This window comes from Oncorhynchus nerka, linkage group LG2 (assembly GCF_034236695.1).
Source record: "Oncorhynchus nerka isolate Pitt River linkage group LG2, Oner_Uvic_2.0, whole genome shotgun sequence".
NCBI lineage: Eukaryota > Metazoa > Chordata > Actinopteri > Salmoniformes > Salmonidae > Oncorhynchus > Oncorhynchus nerka.
Window position 1 is genome coordinate 87,559,164 of NC_088397.1, and position 16,444 is coordinate 87,575,607.

The following is a 16,444-nucleotide window of genomic DNA, read 5'->3' on the forward strand; positions in this document are numbered from 1 at the left end:
TCACCCATATCCAGATAGCTGATGTTCTGAAAGAGCTGCAAAATCTGGACCCCTACAAATCAGCCATGGCTAGACAATCCGGACCCTCTCTTTCTAAAATTATTTGCAGAAATTGTTGCAACCCCTATTACTAGCCTGTTCAAGCTCTCTTTCGTATCGTCTGAGATTCCCAAAGATTGGAAAGCTGCCGCAGTCATCCCCCTCTTCAAAGGGGGAGACACTCTAGACCCAAACTGCTACAGACCTATATCTATCCTACCCTGCCTTTCTAAGGTCTTCAAAAGCCAAGTTAACAAACAGATTACTGACCATTTTGAATCATGTCGTACCTTCTCCGCTATGCAATCTGGTTTCCGAGCTGGTCATGGGTGCACCTCAGCCACGCGCAAGGTCCTTAACGATATCATAACCGCCATCGATAAGAGACATTACTGTGCAGCTGTATTCATCGACCTGGCCAAGGCTTTCGACTCTGTCAATCACCACATTCTTATTGGCAGACTCAACAGCCTTGGTTTCTCAAATTATTGCCTCGCCTGGTTCACCAACTACTTCTCTGATAGAGCTCAGTGTGTCAAATCGGAGGGCCTGTTGTCCGGAACTCTGGCAGTCTCTATGGGGGTGCCACAGGGTTCAATTCTCGGGCCGACTCTCTTCTCTGTATACATCAATGATGTCCCTCTTGCTGCTGGTGATTCTCTGATCCACCTCTACGCAGACGATACCATTCTGTATACTTCTGGCCCTTCAGTGGACACTGTGTTAACTAACCTCCAGACGAGCTTCAATGCCATACAACTCTCCTTCCGTGGCCTCCAACTGCTCTCAAACGCAAATAAAACTAAATGCATGCTATTCAACCGATCATTGCCCGCCCCTGCCCGCCCATCCAGCATCACTACTCTGGACGGCTCTGACTTAGAATACGTGGATTTCTACAAATACCTGGTGTCTGGCTAGACTGTAAACTCTCCTTCCAGACTCACATTAAGCATATCCAATCAAAAATTGAATCTAGAATCGGCTTCCTATTTCGCAACGAAGCTTCCTTCACTCATGCTGCCAAACATACCCTCGTAAAACTGACCATCCTATCGATCCTTGACTTCGGCGATGTCATCTATAAAATAGCCTCCAACACTCTACTCAGCAAACTGGATGTAGTCTATCACAGTGCCATCCGTTTTGCCACCAAAGCCTCATACACTACTCACCACTGCGACCTATACGCTCTCGTTGGCTGGCACTCGCTTCATACTCGTCACCAAACCCACTGGCTACAGGTTATCTACATGTCTCTGCTAGGTAAAGCCCCGCCCTAAAATCTCACTGGTCACCCCCAAAGCCAATTCCTCCTTTGGTCGCCTTTCCTTCCAGTTCTCTGCACTGACTGGAACAAACTGCAAAAATCACTGAAGCTGGAGATTCCCATCTCCCTCACTAGCTTTAAGAACCAGCTGTCAGAGCAGCTCACAGATCACTGCACCTGTTCAAACCCATCTGTATTCAGCCCATCTATCTACCTCATCCCCATACTGTATTTATTTATTTAGCTCCTTTTGCACCACAGTATCTCTACTTGCACATCCATCTTTTGCACATCTACCATTCCAGTGTTTAAAATTGCCATATTGTAATTACTTTGCCACCATGGCCTATGTATTGCCTTAACTCCCTTATTTGACCTAATTTGCACTCACTGTATATATACTTTTTTTTCTTTTTTTCTACTGTATTATTGACTGTATGTTTTGTTCATCCCATGTGTAACTCTGTGTTGTTGTATGTGTCGAACTGCTATGCTTTATCTTGGCCAGGTCGCAGTTGCAAATGAGAACTTGTTCTCAACTAGCTTACCTGGTTAAATAAAGGTGAAATAAATAAATGCAATTTAAAAAATGTAAAAATATATATCATTGCCCCAAGTGGTGAAATAAACTCTGTCCTGCAGACATAGGCCAGGGCTATTAATATTCATGTGAAGATGGCTTACCCAGTGCCAGCCCTTCACCGGCACCCTGGGGTGATTCAGGAGAAGACAAGGAAGCTTGTTTTCTCTATTGTTCTACACAAGTACCATCAACACCTCCAGTGGTGTCAGGTTACATACTGACTGCTGCTGGTCCACTGTCCATCAGTTCAACCTCGGCTTATAAAACAATGGAGTTTTGACGTTTAACATTGTAGCACTGAATAATTCAGATAGGTGTTTATTGTATTATAACGCATTAAAACATAAATTGACCTTGCAACAAGCCCTCCTATACAGCAGATGGCAGGGTTGACATAACACAACCCCGAGGCCCGAGACCATTGCTTTAAAAACCACACAAGAAGAAGCGGGCGGCCATTATTGTGTGGCGACGAAGGGGAAGCTGTTACGGGTGGTCAGAAGAACTTACTGGAGGACATCAAAAAGCACTGCAGATTTTTTGTTGTTGTTGGAAACCTTAATGTTGAAGGTAGGAGTACAATGCTGATTATAATAAACTACACCGTGTTCGTTAGTGACTAGCTACAGCCAGCTACCGTTATCTCACGGCCCTAAGCTGACCAAGCTAGCCAACATGGCGTCCCGTCGCAGAACCATCGCTAGTCCCGTGTTAGCATCTTCTTGGATAGTAGTGGGCCATGATATGTAGCTAGCTAGGCCTACGCCCGCCGTCATTCATTCAAGCGCTGTAAAGTAAAACGCTACCTAGCTAACGTTGTCTGTCGAGCTAGGGTAGTTAACGCGGAACTAGTTAGTTAACATTACTACTTTAGCTAATGAGTTAGCGAAACCTGTTTTGGTTTCAGTGATTTCATTAAGTCTCGTTATGAAATACAGTAACGTTGGATCGCTAACGTTTTATAAAGTTAGCTGTGGTTATCCAGCATTAGCCAGACAGGGCATGACGACGAGCTTGCTGTAGCCTCCCGCCAACAGAGAGCAATAGTAATGGCGTCTTTTTGTAAGCGCTAACTCCGCCATGGCTCGTTCGTCGAAAGCTAAGTGGGTTTTGGATGTTTTTTGGATAAACACAGGCTTAATAAAATGTCTTACGTTTTATTCGATGATATAATCGTTATAATTTAACGTTGTGAATTTTGAAGTGCTGAGCGGCCCAAATATATCACGATGTTTTCCGTATTTTATGTTTTTGAATCAGTTTTATAATTTGCTTTGAGTTGTGCATGACCGTAGGGTGGCAACCAATGATTTATTTTTATTATATATATATATATATCACACACTAGATGGCTGACGGGGAGTTGTTAGGAAGCCACCACGCATCCATCTTGGCGCTCTACCACCGTTGCAAAAAATATTTTGTAAGCTTTAGAAATGTATATCCTAATGTCCCATTTTTTTGCCACGTTTATTCTATTGGACAGCTGTAATGCATACTTTTAAATATGTGACCTAAAACATGAAACATTTCCTTCAAGTAATTATTTTTTGATGGTACTAATGTAACTGTCCCCACTAAAACAACATACTTTTGTCCTTTACACATGTTAAATAAAATACTGTACAATTCCATTAATTCCTACGGGCGGCTGCTTTTCTAAAGAGTGCCATTATGGATCAGCAATCCAGGGTTTATATAAATCATTGGTAGCAACACATACTTTACATTCTAAGTAATTTCATGGTGGCTTTCTCCATTCTGATTTGTACTGTTCAATCAAACTTCAACCAAATGTTTATAATTTCCACACTGCCATATAGGGCTACATGATATTGGCAAAAAAGTATATTGCTTTTTTGCTTGCGGTTTAGATCAAAACACTTGGGTGTACTGTTGGATTCATGGAATAGAATGATTATTCTAATTTTACATATACTGGTGGGCACTTTGAATGCAATGTTTTACATGACAACGAATTAGAAAGCCAGGGTGGTTTTGATGATAGAATTAGGAACAGAATACTAAAAGGATCTCTGGAGTCGTTATTGTGACAGGGTAGGAACAAAAGTGTTGGTCAGTATTTCCCATGGGAGTGGGACCCTATAATCTTTGGCTACATTAAATGTTTTCTCTTACTTCATGTAGCTAACATTCGTGCTTTGCCTGATTTAGAAGGTACTGTTTCACAAACATGCTGATTTAGGATTACACAATCACTGGTATCGGGCTGTCTTAGCTAGCTATGTTAGTATTAGCGGCAAGCACAATTTATTTTTAGCCACAACTTGCTAAGAAAAAATAAACTAGCAGTTTGCAGACCATGAGATGCTATTATAACTATTATAACGCTTGTGGATTTATATTAAGAAGGAAAGTGGAATGTAGCATCATTGTCATCAACATATTGATGCATCTGCTTCATTGACCATGCAGACTGAAAAGTGAACGTCGGCAAATTATCTTGTTGTCGAGCAACAACTGTGCTCCTTGAGTGATGGGGCAAGACTTGGTGAGCGAGGAAGAGAGATGACTCGAGTAGCGTAAACTATAAACGGAGTGGCTTATCACATTTAACAAACCAAACATTGAAATACCGCTATAGAAGGTCAAGTAAAAAACACAAACCGGTCTGTTCATCAATACCGGTGTAGGTGGTAAAAAATGCCTGGCCCTATTTTGATGCATATATGTAATAAACGTCATGGTAACAGAATGATTCTCATAGAACAAAATGTAGATCTCCTAAGCCTGTTTTAACCTCTGACCTTATTTTTGGCGTTTATGCCAAAACACTTCGCCCATAGGAATGCCTGAATGAACCAGAGGTAACTAATTTCGGGTTTTAAGGACTACAAGCTGGCGAAGTCCAATAGCTGCTTTTAGAAATGCTGGTGTATTTACACACTAAGGTTGGGCTGCAAAAAAATGAGCAGTCCACGGGATGCCAGAGGTTAAATACAATTAAATTTAAACTTGGTCCCCCAAGTTATTCCTTTTATTTTGACATGAGGTAAGCAGAGTGGAAGTGGGCCACATTTGAGTCTGTTGAATAATACAATCCTTTACCTATTTTGTCTAACCCCCCCCCTTTTATAAGGACCAACCACAGGCAGAGTAAGTTTGAAATGTTATGTATTTTTGCAACGCCAAGTGTGTAATTGCACCAGCGTTTTTTGCCAGCAGCAATTTGCCAATGTAAATGTTTTACCATTTTGTTAGCTAGCTAGCAAGCAATGACGTCATATGACACTAAGGATGGTTGAAGTTTAGAAGTTAATTTGCCTGCTAACAAACGTTATTTATCTAGCTAGAAGGCATATGCATTAAGCCAGATGGCTACGCCTAGAGGAAGGTATATTCACTGTCTGCCGTTACACGTCGTATGTGTGTACTTTCACTCTGACCTGTAAGTATATTGGCAAAGTGTAACTAATTATACCACCCAATGTCTGTGTAATAAACAGTAGCAGTAAAGAAGGACACGTATATGTAAATGAGGTGGCCTACATGAAAGCAATACAGGGAATTATTTGGCTGAAATATAAACCAGTTGTTCTGGAAGAATAAGAGTACAGGTGTGACCTAGGGTTGCTAGGACTGAAACATGCTAGGAACAGCCCAAACATGACTTGCCAACGCACACATTGCATACAAAAGGTGTACAAGCCCTCATTTTTAGCCCCTTTAACAACGTCAGAAAACACTTTACAGTAACCTTTCCTACCTGTGTCAAACCCCCAATCTGGTGGAAACTCCCTCCAGTCTAGGCCTACACGTTTAAATCCCTGTAGGGAATTTTGTTATTGTAGATGCTATGGCCTAGCTATAACATATTGCCTGTTGTGAATCTTAATAAAACATTTGTAGACGGTGACATTTCATACCTAAGAACAAAAAAACGGACTACAGACGGCCTTGTCTGCCTAAACATCTCTGTAAAGGAATTGGCTGTTTTGATTTACAGCCTGTTGTCATTGTATTTCAAATGGATGAATGTCTTTCAGCGGATATACAGAACTTACACTTAATTATCCGAATAATCATTCTGAAAGACTGGCAACTTCTTTGCATTCAAAGAAGACTAACCTAAAATATATGATTCACCCTTAATTTATTCAACAGTTTATATCATCAGAGCTTCTCAAAGTAACAGTTGTGATCACAATAACCAAACGCAACAAAGAGGGCATTGAATGACTGTCTTGTCCTAATTTTGTTGAATTTCGTAGGAATTTGTTTTCTCTTCCTTAGAGTGCAACCTAGGCGTAACTATTTGGGGCTCTGCTGTGCTGAATCATTTCATCCATGGGATTTCTTTTCTCTTTTTCTTTACCACGCTGACATTTTTAGGACCTTGGAAACAACTTTTGAACACACGCGCAAAAAAAAAAGGAAATTGAACAGTACCCCAAAAAATTTACGCCAAAGAAAAGAATCGCTAAGGTTGGGATCTAGCCGAGTAGCGCCATGTCTCACAGAAGAAGCCGCAGTGGATCGCCGTCTGGCCCTGTTCGCTCATGCACCAACAGCCAAAATCCCCGCGATATGGAGAGGAGGATTTTTGTGGGGAATTTACCGACATCACTGATGGACAGGAAGGACATGGAGGAACTATTCAGTCCCTACGGGAAGATTCATGGTTAGTACTTAGGCTACCTACTAGGAAGGAATACACATTTCATCCTCAATTTTTGAGCATCATTCGTCTTATTGAATTTAAGGAGTCATCATTTAAAAAAATAAATATGTATCTCTTATCTAGCCTAATTTACATGTATTGTTTTTGGTTACAATGCAGTAGCCTAATATTAAACTTGCCCAAGATTAAGCTGTGATCAATTCAACTGTAGATTCATCTTAAAGAATCACAACATTTTGGGATAAAGTTTTGTAACTTTGAACCAAATTCTGAACATTGTACATTTTTATATTTCATTGCATAACTTTTTTATAATATCACTTAAACTACCCTTAGAGAGGAAATCATAGTTTTAAACCTGGCCCTTGTTTCCTTTTATATGAAATCAAAACAACAAAAATGTTCCTTTTTCCAGCCTTGTCCATGTTCCAAGGGTACGGATTTGTGCAGTTTGAACGTGTTGAGGATGCAGAGGCTGCAAAGGCGGGACAAAATGGTCGCCCTTATAAAGGTTATAAAATAGGTAAGAGTTCACTGTATTAGATGTGACTGTCCAGGTAACAGGTGACTGAAGGGGAGCAATTTTGTCATGGTGTTCCTGTCACTGTAATGCCGAGAATACGCTGTACGATATTAGAATGATTAACTCATCCCAGATCATTTGATAAGATCAGAGTGAAATCTTAAGGTCGGCGGCGAGGACAATGTCTTAACTGCTCCTACGTGCTCCCAACAACACTAGGACCCTTGGATGTTTTTCCTGTCATTGCTCGTGCAGTGTGACATGTAATGTGTTCAAATTCCCCCCAAAATACTGCACTAGCCCATAGAAATGCATGATGAGCGGATGACCTGGTCAGCTACGAAGACTCGCACAGTAGGAGACAACAGCCTACCAAGTTCTCCAATTTAATGCTTTTCTGTTTGTCCAGCACTGTCAATATTTGCTATAATAAGGGGTTTTCCCATTTCTTTGAAATCACATAGCATATATCAGTTTAATATTACAGTAATCTCAGTTAACCCATAGCTAAAGTCTTGCGAAATTGGTCATATGCTTGATTTGTATATTCTGGGTCCATATGTGTTTCAGTGAAGAGATTGTAACTGTAACGATGAGCTCCACCCTCTTCGCAAGTCTATGGGCCAAATGCCCCCATCCCCTTATGTAATTTTAAAGATGCTAACACCTACAAAATCATGATTTGACCAAGGCACCAGAACTAATGCCTGTTTGATATGTCATGCATCCCATTGTATCATGACAGATCTATGGTAGCATTGATGTTTATGTAGTCTCTCCACAGGAGATTAAACGTAGTTAAACTGTAGGCCTATTGTGCAGTGTGGGGTCTTCCACCACACAGTATGTATCCTCTTCTAAATGTGTTAGGTCAAGATTTAATCGCTGTAATAACATTCAATGGCTTATTTAGATATTAGGATTTTAAATTGCTCAATGTATTCCCAGCAGAATCCCCAGACTACAATTTAGCAGCTTTACTTAAGTTATAAAACTGTAGTTTTGTGAATAACTATGAATGTTTAGCAAGTGGGGCAATATACAATGTAATTAAAATTTAAAAAAATAGTCTGCTCCATCCTTTGCGCTTTAGCCAAGAACAGTTTTGTTGTATACATTACATTTTTAGCTCCGCATTTGCAATGACATTTAAACAAAATAAATGATTTAAAACTTGAAATTGTTACAATGTCTTTTGACTCCCGAAGAATACACTTAATTGTCTTTGAACAGTTGGAAGAAATATTGCGAATTTGAACAGACTTCAGAACGCACACACAAGTGGAAGATTAACGTGTTTGGCTTTGTGTCATCAGTGTAGTGTTAATGTTCTCAATGACATAAGTTAGATTTTCCCTTGACCGCTTCATCTCAACTTGATTTTATTTTAGTAGCTGAGTCGAAGCATCCCAGATGATTCTCTCATTCTCAACTAAAATGGAAAGCATCCTCTCTTCAAAAAATACCCATCAAACCTTTCATGCAATATAACAAGGGAAGCCATGTAAAGACAACTTGGAACCTGGAACATTTTCGCCCTCTCGTCCAATTAGATCTATTTTTATTTTTTTAACAATCAATTTGGATTTTCATGCTTGGAAATCTGGAACTCAATTTATGGATCGGGAAAGTGAGCGGCGGGGTTACATTTCATGGCACTTAAAACCTTTCGCTTCATTGAGTTAATATCTGTAAATGTCATGTTGAACGTTTTTGATTGGTTTATTTTCAGCTATAAATATGGCAGCGGAGCGACAACGACAGAATAAAGCTCAATCCCGGCCGAGCCCTCCAAGAAGGTAAAGTAACGCTAATGGGTTATGAAGAAGTACCAACGTTTCAGCTGCTCTGGTAAAATATGTTTCTCATGTCATTTGCCCCGAAGCACATTGACAAAAACAGCTCGTTAAGTTTCTCAGCGTTGTGTTCAGTTAGCGGTAACATATTTCACGTCACACACACACACACACAAAGAAAATCATGAAATAAAACAACATTCTGAATTTAGTTCTGTGTCCTTTGTCTTCTAAAGATGTCTGTTTTCACAATTTCCCTGTTCTGATTAGGCCATATTTAACTAGACAAAACAATAAAAACGGCGTCCCGTTCATTTAATAATAATAAAAAATAAAATAAAACTCTTCAGCATAAAATATCGCCGGTAACGTGCGGCGCCATCTTGCTTCACCGGACGGTTGAACAAATGCTATGCCATGCCTCACCCTTGTGATCGGCTCGGCTACGTTGGCAGCAGAATGGCAATAAAGTAAACTTAAATATCGATTATTGTTTGCGATGGGAAACGATCGGTCTCAATACTTTGACAACCTGAATTATGTTTTGAGCACAAAGATTTAGTCTTTTTAAAACTCTGCTTAAAAATGGCCAACAGATGTCTTTCTAGACTATTACCGCCGCCAACCACCATGTAATTTCGCTGTGGGACGATTCTGGCAACGCCTGGGGAGACTGATTTAGATGTCATGTCTGCTTCTGCATAGTTTAATCAATGTTCATAATTGGAAAATGGTTGACTTTGATGCGCAATATCGACATTGACAATATCAAAATATTTCTGTGATCAGTTATATTCTGTTTTTAGTACAAGTCTTTTATTTCAATCTAGTTAGCCCGTTTTCGAAAACATTTGAAAGTAGGTGCCAGTTGTCAGCTAACAAAAATCTGTATAGACAATAAAGAATATTTTAATGTGTGGTAATTATTTTGTCTCAAGTGTTTCCTGTTGTGTTTTGCGTACGATGATTTCATTGCCGATTTGCTTGGTAGGAACTCTTGAGATTGCTTGATACTCGAGTATTAATGCATTTCTATAAATTTTATTTTTTTACCTCCGAAAACAGGACCTTTAATCAAAAACACATTTTAATATGGAGCATGTGTACGTTTTCATGTGATGTATCACTTCTCAATTTCGACCAAACCCGATGTCAGGTATTTAAAAAAAAATATTTAAGGTTTTCATTGCGTTAAATATTATTTTGAACTCCCTGGAAGTTTTCACGAAGACTTATGTTAATGGGAAGGACAATTTCAGTGGAAAGACGTTTCTGCTGTGACTTTGGAATTGTTAGCATTTGAACATCACTGGCCATCGGGTCATTGTGATAAATGTTAGGTGGGGGGGGGTGGTTCACATTTTTTCCCCCGTCGTGGAATCACACTTGCTCCAATGTCAAGGGGAAATTATGCGTTAATTCGTGGAGTCCTTGAGGAGCACCTTCACTGCTTTATTGTGTGCATTCTAAATAATTAACCAATTTGATTCTGATGTTAACATTAAAACCAAACTATTATGTTAAAGTAACCCAATCCAACATGTTTCACTAAGGCTTTGTTTGTTCTTCCAGGGATCCATATGGAGGTTATGGAGAAGGCAGGGAGCCCCGTCCTCGCTCTCGCTCGCCTATGCACGGGCGCGACTCTCGTGCGCACCGGGGTAGCCGAGAGCACTCACGAGAGCCTGGCCGTGAGCCTCGGCACCCTCGTGACCATCACGAACCGCGAGACCCCAACTTTGACCGCTACCGCACATCCGAGGGCAGGGAAAAGGATCTCAGGGGTGAACCTCGTGGAGACCCTCGCGGTGAACCTCGCGGAGACCCTAGAGACCCCACATTCAGGTGACCGGTCTGGCAAAGGGCCACCCTGAAGGAACATTCTCTGCCCTATTCCAAGCAACTTTTAACCAACGATTGGTCACTTGTGTATTACAGAGAGGAGGGTTATGATCGATATTACCGTGGTGGCGCAGATGAGCACCACCGCAAGAAGGAGGACCCGTACAGGGATCCATGGAACGGCCGACGAGAACCTGAAGGTAAAGGTAGTAATGCAATACTCTTAAACGCGTACAAACGGCATCAGTTTTTGCTCGGTACTAAGTGTTCCATCTCGACTGCTGATTGGCACACTTTTATGGCATTAATGGGATAGTTTGCAATTTGGGCAATTTAAGCCTGTTTTCTACTTACACAGAGTCAGATGAACTGACGCATACCACTTTTATGTCTGCATGCCGTTTGAAGTAAGTTCAATGTAGTTTCTGGAGTGGTTGCTAACAATCACTGGAAGTCAATGGGATCAGCTAGCTGATTTCATCATCTCGCTCCATAAGTGGTATCCATGAGTTTCACCTGACTGGGTAAGTAGAAAACTGCTTTTCTGCTAAAACCTCAAACTTTCTTTTTAACAGCAGACAATTGAAATGAAATAAATACTAATAGATACTTTCTGATTGAACTATCCCTTTTAACTTGTAAACAAATTGAACTGTCAGTGGTAAAAGAATGTAAAGACGGGGTCTTTTTCAGATGACCGTGTGCGGGTAGAGGAGCGGCGGCGTAACGAGCTCTACCGTCAGTACTATGAGGAGGTCCAGAGACAGTATGACCGGGAGCGTCCAGTTGACTGCTCGGTCATTGTTGTCAACAAGGCACAAAAGTAAGTCCATGATTAAATCCTCCATATTACCACTCGGATTAAGTGTGATTTGAGTCTGTATTTGATTAGAGATTATGCATGCAGCAGGGCGGGCCAGTTGCAGTCCACGGGACAATTTTAATGTGGTTGTCTTTCTAAAAAAGGGCTGACACCAGCCCTTTTGACAAATGAGTTATGTACCCTTGGCATACAGCCTAATTGTCACACAAGACCTTCCATAGTAATCTTCTTCGCAAATTGATTGTAGCCTTCTTATTGTAAACATGAGTGGATAAGCATGTGGCGTGTTTCCTGTAGCATCCACTTTGTCCTTGCAGTAGGGAGTATGCGGAGACAGTGGGGCGGAAGGTGCGTGACCTGGGTATGGTGGTGGACCTCATCTTTCTCAACACGGAGGTGTCCCTGACCCAGGCGCTGGAGGACGTGGGCCGGGCGCGCACCCCTTTCGCCATAATCATCACTCAGCAGCACCAGGTGCACCGCTCCTGCACAGTCAACATCCTCTTCGGCACACCCCAAGGTAGGACTTCTGGTTTCTGCTGCCGCGACTTACTGGAATCAGTGCAGCGTCTTAATCCTGCTTTTGGGGTGGAATGACAGGTGGACATTTTTTGTTCAGTGGTCAACTTGAGCTTTTGAAGGGGTGTAAAATGTACTTGATTAAGATGTATTCTTCTTGACACTTGTTCAAACTTATGTACCTACCTGATTTTCTAGTGTTGGGCAGTAATTAAGTTAAAGCCGAAACCCAGGGTTGTTTTTCTAATGTGTCGTAGGTAAGTGTTCTTTCGAAAGAACAGGGGCAACAGTATGGTACTTTGGTCTTTTGTCCTATCTATATGTATGTGTGTGTGTGTGTGTGTGTATGTGTGTGTATGTATATATGTATGTGTGTGTATATGTATGTGTATATATGTATACATACATATACATACATGCATGCATATATATATATATATAACACACACACACACCTTGTGAAATTGCCTGTAATCACAAAGATGTTACAAGCTGCTTTTATCATCTGAATCAATTGACCTTTTGTCAAATCCCACACAGTTACTGTGATGTTCAATAAACTTTTGCCGTGAAGGGCAATTGAGCAAAAGGAGGAAGCCTGTCAAAATGCTCAAACAGTTGAATGCAGACAACCACTTGCTGATCAGACTCATGTTTGTTACCATGGGCTGTTATTACAGTCACTTCACAGGAAGGTAAAATAGCTAGCGATGAATGACTCGTACTCTTAAAAACGTGCCCAGATGTAACGTGAAAGAAATGTGGACGATTTCAGTACCCCAATTGCGCCAATGAAGTATTTAATAACCAAGAGCCCAAAATTCTTTGACAGTATTAACAAGAAGTCCATGCAAACTCGATGAGCGAAGGCTGATCTAACAATTACTTTACACTTCGTAGTAGTCACAGCCCTGCCATGTCTTAGGCCTGTATCCTACATTTTAAATTACTCATTTATTTTCTTTGCCTTCAAAAAAAAAAAATGTAAACTCCTAGAGCATCGCAACATGCCCATGGAGGATGCCATGGTCCTGGTGGGCCACAACTATGACTCCTTCAAGGTGGAACATCGTGAGAAGGAGCGTGAGGAGATCGCTCAGAAGGCTGCCAAGATGGCTGACGACGTGCTAATGAGGGAGCATGAGAGGGAGGGCCACCCGGTCACCCTGCTCCCTGCAATCACTCTGCTGTCTGAGGGCAGGTCAGTCATTCTGCTTGCACGCACACACTCCTTATTTCAATACTGTATGTTATACTGTCTTAACAGCCCGTTCTCTTTCCATTTCACTTTAATCCGTCTTGTGTTCTCCCACTGGTCTCCCTTCATCTCTCTCTTGTAGACTGTCTCATTGCTTATCATTGTGCTGATCTTACACATGACAATGCTCTTTGTAAATTCCCACCCAAACCGGTATGAGGAGAGGGGCTCGGAATGGTGCAGTTGGGATTGTGTGTCACAGTGGGCTTTGTAGCTGTTCATGTGTCTGACATGAAGTGTGTCTTCTGTCTTCAACGTCCTAGGTTCCTGACTCCAGAGGAGCTGGATAGTCTTATAGAGTATTTGAGGGTCAAGAGGGAACGCATCGTAAGAGCCGACCCACTTGCAGGTAAGGCTTTCTCAACTTTGCCCTCAAGTTGGGCTTGAAAGAGGTCCCCTAAACCAACGCTGGGTTTTGCCCCATTTACTGTAGTTTACAGAATTTAACTCATAACAGAAGAACACTGACTGTTTTCTTCCTCTGCAGCAGCGCATCCCCCGGCGACCGCAGCCACCCACGAGCCTACTCTCCAGGCCCAGACGATGCCCCCTGCAGTCCATCCCGGTCACGCACCACCCCCACACAGTGCCCACTCCACCCACATGAGCATGCCGCCGGCCCCCAACGCCACCTCCAACAACCAGCAGGAGCTGCAGGCTAAGATCCTCAGCCTGTTCAACAGTGGCGCCGGGGCATCGGCCTCCGCTGCCAGCCCCGCCATGGTCCCCCAGTCCTACGGCTCCACCATGGGCATCCAGTCCACAGGCCTCCCCATGTCCTCAGCCTCTCCTGTCCCCAAAATGGCCACCACACCTTCCCAAGTCCCCAACATGATGGGTGCCCGGCCCCCCATGCGCCCGGGCCCGGTACCCCTCGGTATCCACCAAGGCTATGGGTCGCCCACAGGCCGTATGGCTGCCCCTCAGGGGGGGCAGAGACCTCCTGTCTCAGGGGGAGCGGGCATCAACTTCGACAACCCCAGCGTCCAGAAAGCCCTGGACACGCTCATTCAAAGCGGACCCTCTCTCAACCACTTGGTAAATGCTGGAAATTCGGCATCCCCCAGACCAAGTCATGGCATGGGCCAAGGCATGGGCCAAGGCATGGGCAAGGCATGGGCCAGGGCATGGGCCAAGGCATGGGCATGGGCATGGGTCAAGGCATGGGTCAGCCTCCGCCCATGGCAATGTACCCTCGCCATTACTGATGATTCCCCTCATAATGTGACCACACCCAACCCTCGAGTCTGCAAAGCAGCTTTTGTTAAATTAATTTACCACAGTTGAAATGTGTAGATGTAGACTGATATTTTCTGTTTTTTTTTGTTGTTTTTTTGCATTTGTAAATGCTTTTAGAGGACCCTTTTTTTACCCTAGGTATTGTAATGACAGACCTCGGTTATTTGGTAAGACTATTTGAAAGTCAGACATTTTCGGTTGTAACCAGTCTCTCCATTTTCTGGTTAGTGTGATTTGTTGTAAAAAGTTAATTGCATGTCCGAAGATATTCAGGATTGTGCTGAACTTGTTGTTCTCTGCTCAACCACAATGTTTGATGGCTAGATCTGGTGTCGGTGTGGGCCAGTTCTACACAGCAAAACTTTTATACAACTTCCTGTGTGATTGTACTAGCAGTGCTCCTGAAATAAACCATTTTTGAATGTGACATTGTGTGGTTATTGCGTACCCCTTGAGTAGTTTCAAACATCAAGGCCGGGATTCAATCAGATCGGGTGTTGTATGCTTTATATACCGCTTTTTAAAGGCCATTTCCCAGTGAGCTGACATGCAGCCCGAATGGAATCTCTGAATGCGGGAACATTCCCTTTAAAACCCCAGATAGAATTGAAACCCGGACAAAGATCATTATTCCAATGACTCGCAAACAAGGCTGTAATAAAATGATATTGGTTTATTGCATTTTGTGCTGACAAATCTATAAAATGGAACAGGTATCGCCAGAAGCTATAGAGATGTAACTTTTTTTCTTTAATATACCATGAAACACAATAGAGAATAGTTTTTATTTAAAATATTTAACACTGACACAAAATTAACACTGACACTAACTTTTGGGTTTATGCACAGAACTCCCCTTACCCAAGACCCCCCCCCCCCCCCGTGTTTACAAGTGCACATTGTGTACACACACCCACAGAACTGAAAACACAGGAACACTACTGCTCCACCAGAATACTTGTACAGTACCAAGGAAGAGGTCTAAGGTTTTGAGAGGGAAAAACGGGTTCACTTTGTGATTTAAATTGTATGTGTATATATTCTTTATCTACATCCATTCCTTTTCCAAACATTTATACAACATTTCTTGCACAACAGGAATCGATGTCAAACCAAAAATGTATTTTAATGCTTTATGTTGATCTGAATTGGTGGAATTGTTTTGTAATTGGCTTCAAAGGGACGTTCATGGTAAGATTGACACCATAGCAGAAGCTTATGGGTCAGAAAGACAGACCATGAGGAATGCTGGTTATGGCTCATTGGATGTTTGTAGAATTTGGACAAATACATGATCATTGTCTTTAAGTGTTTGTTTTGTAATGTTTACCCTTCACATTTTTGTTTGACTAAATCTACATTTTTGGGGGGGGGGGGGGTAGCTGCCAATTTCTGAAACACCTTGGGAGCCCTGTGTGTGGAATCAAGGTGATTTGTCATCTAATCTGAGTTTACATTTAATTCAGTGGTACATAATTTCACAAGTGTTAACTGAAATATACTTTGGTAATCCGTTTATCTGCAGATATATATTATATATATGAAACAATTGATATAAGATGTGGAGGGACCTTTCAACAAAGTGAATAAAAATAGAATCCTGTTACTGATATATTCATTTATCTTAGATGCAAACAATTGTTATCCATTCAGTCTAAAGAAAGGGGTCGATCTAACTAAAACAATATGAACAGAACACAGTATACCACAAACACTTCAATATATTCAGTACTACACCTTGTTCAGGATAATGTGCATGCATTGAGTTACACAACAGACCTGGAGTGGGGCTCTGCTTGCACAGCATGTACACAATAATCAACAAATTTGAAGTGTTTTATAAACACGTTTGGTTCGGGATAAGTAGGTGACAGACTGAGGTTGTGGCGGGATCACAGTTCAGTCTTGTT

The 16,444-nt window shown here is 41.9% G+C and overlaps 1 protein-coding gene across 1 annotated transcript; it reads left to right on the top strand.

Moving 5' to 3' along the window:
* Window positions 1–2,333: 2,333 nt before the first annotated feature.
* Window positions 2,334–14,961, top strand: ncoa5 (nuclear receptor coactivator 5). Its single transcript, XM_029685038.2, is given in 12 exon segments — window positions 2,334–2,462; window positions 6,246–6,534; window positions 6,950–7,057; window positions 8,790–8,856; window positions 10,426–10,698; window positions 10,792–10,901; window positions 11,389–11,518; window positions 11,836–12,038; window positions 13,034–13,238; window positions 13,559–13,644; window positions 13,783–14,397; window positions 14,400–14,961. Coding segments are annotated over 11 exon segments (2,073 nt in total). The 5' UTR covers window positions 2,334–2,462; window positions 6,246–6,362; the 3' UTR covers window positions 14,504–14,961.
* Window positions 14,962–16,444: the final 1,483 nt, after the last annotated feature.